Source organism: Triticum aestivum, chromosome 5A, assembly GCF_018294505.1.
Source record: "Triticum aestivum cultivar Chinese Spring chromosome 5A, IWGSC CS RefSeq v2.1, whole genome shotgun sequence".
NCBI lineage: Eukaryota > Viridiplantae > Streptophyta > Magnoliopsida > Poales > Poaceae > Triticum > Triticum aestivum.
The window spans coordinates 29876028-29879642 of NC_057806.1; the positions used below are offsets into that span (position 1 = coordinate 29876028).

A 3615-nucleotide genomic window follows, 5' to 3' on the forward strand; every position below is an offset into this window, starting at 1 on the left:
CTAAACATACATATATTTTTCGGATATTCAAGAGCCGAGGAAAAAACTCATTTTTTAGGTTTATAATAAAAGGCCCCAGGTTTTACTTTCGCCCCGGACCCCCAAAATGTCAGGACCAGCCCTGCTAGTAAGTAAGAAGTCACTAGAATTCATAACGTGTAGGATGGGGCTAGAAGTCTAGGTCGGGGACTGCATCGATCTGCCACCGAAAAATAGTGGGGGGCCTTGCACGCTGTGACTCACGCCTATTGCTATCAGCGCAACACTAGCACACACCGCCCGCCATCGGACACGACCCTCTCCTCCCTCTCCGCCGCTTCAGTTTTCAAAGCCCTCCCTGCAAGCCGTGGAGTGTCGAGGGCCTCACCGTTTCCTTCATCAATGCCACAAAATAAAGGGGGCGGGGAGGGGGGGGGGGTGGCTCTAGGGTATCTGCCTCGATGGCCGATGCTAGGACCTACCAAAACATTTTGTTCTGTCTGTTGCATTCCTTGTAGTCAATAATATGAAACCATAACCCATTTTTTCATAGATAAGGATGGTCATATTCCAAAAGCTACAACAACGAACACATAGACTATATGATATTGATCACTAGTACGTACTAGGTACCAACTATATATGTGATCTCTGTAGCAATTATGTTGGTTCAGTTCCTTCAGGGTGAGGGCAGCAGTAGTAGGCACCCAACTTGGATGTCGTCTTCCTCCGCAGCTACAGCCATGGTGACCCACCCCGGCAATAATGCAACTCTCCCAGATTTAGGACGTGGTCCGCTTCCCTTTTATGCCCCGTCCTATAAACACACACACACACACCCAAGCAGAGCTCACCTCACCAGCAGCTACTTAGTAGTAGTAAAGGCTTGATTTACAGAATTGGCACCAAGAGAGCCAGAGTCTGAATCAAAAGCATTCGATCTCCTTTGTTCTCTAAAGAATGGCGGCTCCGCCACCTCCCGCCTTCACGGACGACGACGAGGATATGGACGCCGTCGACCTGTCGCTGACGCTCGCTCACACGCCGTGGCCGGCGTCACCGTCGTCTCCTCCGGCTGCTTCATCCGGCGGTGGCAATGGCAGTCGCAGTGGCAATGGTGGTCGTGGTGGCGTGAGGCTGTTCCCCTGCCTCTTCTGCAACAAGAAGTTCCTCAAGTCGCAGGCGCTAGGCGGGCACCAGAACGCGCACAAGAAGGAGAGGAACATCGGCTGGAACGCGCACCTCTACACCACCCCCATCAACACCAACTCAGCCGCTCCCAGCAACCACCAGACGATGTACCCCATCCAGGTCTCCCACTCCTGCCAGCACCAGGGGTACCCCCACGTCGCCGACGGCGGCTCGCCGGGGGGCAGCTGGTGGCGCGACCAGGACGGCGACAAGAAGCAGCAACAGACGAGGAAGGTCGACCTTAACCTCAAGCTCTAGCTACCTAGCTCTGTCCTTTTCCTTGTTATTATTGTTATTATTGTTATTATTTTCCTCTCTTTCTCTTCTCCCCTTTTAGTAGTGGTGGGTACTTGGTTAATGAGTGTACCTGATTGTACCGAGCGTGCAATTGATGATAATAAACAAGTAGTTGTTCCATTGCCGACTAGGCGCCGGCCGGACATCTATATAGTGTTGTTTTCAGTTTCTCCCAAGTTCTACAAAAAAAAAACCTTAAAAGGGAGTGCCAAAAAGATGAAAAAACAAACAAATGTAGTGCAATGTTACAGCAAATAATATTGAAAATTTCTTCAAATAGTTTTTTTAATAATCACCTGGGGAGAGGATCTATACTCAAAGGTGGCCATGTATGGATGGCAGTTGCATGTTTGAGCGTGAGAAGAGGTACGTAGTATTAAATCCACCATGACATGGCAACGACCTGGATTCTTTAGTCTATAAGTCCAAAGAGAGAAATCGGCAACAATGTTCCTAATGGTAGAGGCCAAAGAGTGAGTGTCGTGCTGGAGGACCTGAGCATCCCTAGAATCCCAAATTTTCTATAGAATCGAAAAACAAAAAAAGGAACCGATGGCCATAAGTCCGTTGTCGAGGCCATTTGGTGTTGTGGTGTAAATGATTGTACAATTTATATTTTGCAAGAGAAACAACAGCCCATCTATTGCTATAGCTAAGCATTTGTGTTTTGTTCATTCTTCCTAATGCATAGTTGATCAGCAGCTACCACACATAATTGTCAAACATTTTAATTAACTCCAAATTAAGTGGCAATTGCTCGAGAGCTCTTTCCAACGGTGATCTAAATTATACTGTAAATTTCTTATTTGCTTGAGTTTTGAATCTATAGTAAAAATGTAATTTAAGGTAGCATTTTTTTTAATAAAAGTGTTGTGCTAAATCAGCGACAATTAATATGGATCAGAGGGAGTATCAAAATTGTGCAATATGCATTGCTCAATTGTGAGTTAAGATATGTGGACATGAACTTTTCTCCCCCAATATCTAAAATTCTTATGATTTACTTTGAATTATCAGGCGTTCTAATCAACTGTAGCATGAATCTGACAAGTGGGTCCAAGCTTTCAGAATGTACAACAAATCTTGTTGATTGTTTTTCAACAAGATTTTGTTGTTAAACAGGGTAAATTGTAGAATATTGCAACGACTAGCTAGGACACCGGCAATAATTTACTCCTTTTTTTTTCTAGCACTTGCTTGCGTTAACTTTTCCAGTCACTGTGCTACGCACAGTGACTTGCCATCTAATTGCTACACGAGATATAGATCCGAGATCGACATGTAGGGTCTATGTGGATGGAGATCGATCGGCGGCGTTAATCTTGTGCGTGACGCTAATGGATCCCATCAATTAGTTGGGCTACTTTTTGGTGCGCACCAATAATAGGTGTCATGGTGTTCGTCTCACATGCTTATAGCATAATAACTTTTTCTAGAAAAAGGCACACCACATCCAGTGCTGACTACATGATATATACCCTCAATTTGTTTCGCAAAAAGTCCGGCAAAAAATTGTTTCAAAAGAAAATATAGACCCACAAAAGAAACTTGGGTTAATTTGATACATGCAAATTTTGCATATTTAAAAGATGCAATGGAAAAGACTATTTCCAAAGGTGAAAATGGCTAATTCGGAGTGTATATTATTCATTTTTTTATTTTTGAACATGATTTCTTCCTGCTTTATATATATAAAGGAACCATCACATCCATACAACCAAAGATCCAAGTACGAAAGAATGAAATAAATAGGTCTGTTACGGCAATGACAGAAGACATTTCCAAAAGCTAAAAGTAAACCGATACAAGAGGCATCAATGGAGGAGTACAACATGACTCCTAGCTAGTCCCTTTTCCCGCCACTACTTGCAAAATGCCAAAATTTTGAACATAGAGTCAGAAACACACCATAAAAAACCCTCCTGATAGCCGGCTCGTTACGCATAGCCCAAAGGATCCAGGCCATCATTGCGAACACCAACCAGAAGAGGTGCCTCCTCCTACCAGTATGATGAGTGTCGGCAGATAAAAATTCGCCAAAGTTCGTCGAGGCATGACTTTCAGGCCCTAGAGCCTCACGGACAACACTCCACAAGAACTGTACGGCGGGATAGGAGAAGCAGATACAGGTCCCTGGCTCGGGGATCC

General features: G+C 44.6%; 1 protein-coding gene across 1 annotated transcript; it reads left to right on the forward strand.

Annotated features, from left to right (window-relative positions):
* The first annotated feature begins 803 nt into the window (after positions 1-803).
* LOC123106414 (zinc finger protein 2) lies at positions 804-1587 on the forward strand. The gene has a single exon (XM_044528589.1). The coding sequence runs from the start codon at positions 940-942 to the stop codon at positions 1426-1428; it is 489 nt and encodes a 162-aa protein (XP_044384524.1). The 5' UTR covers positions 804-939; the 3' UTR covers positions 1429-1587.
* The last annotated feature ends 2028 nt before the right edge of the window (positions 1588-3615 follow it).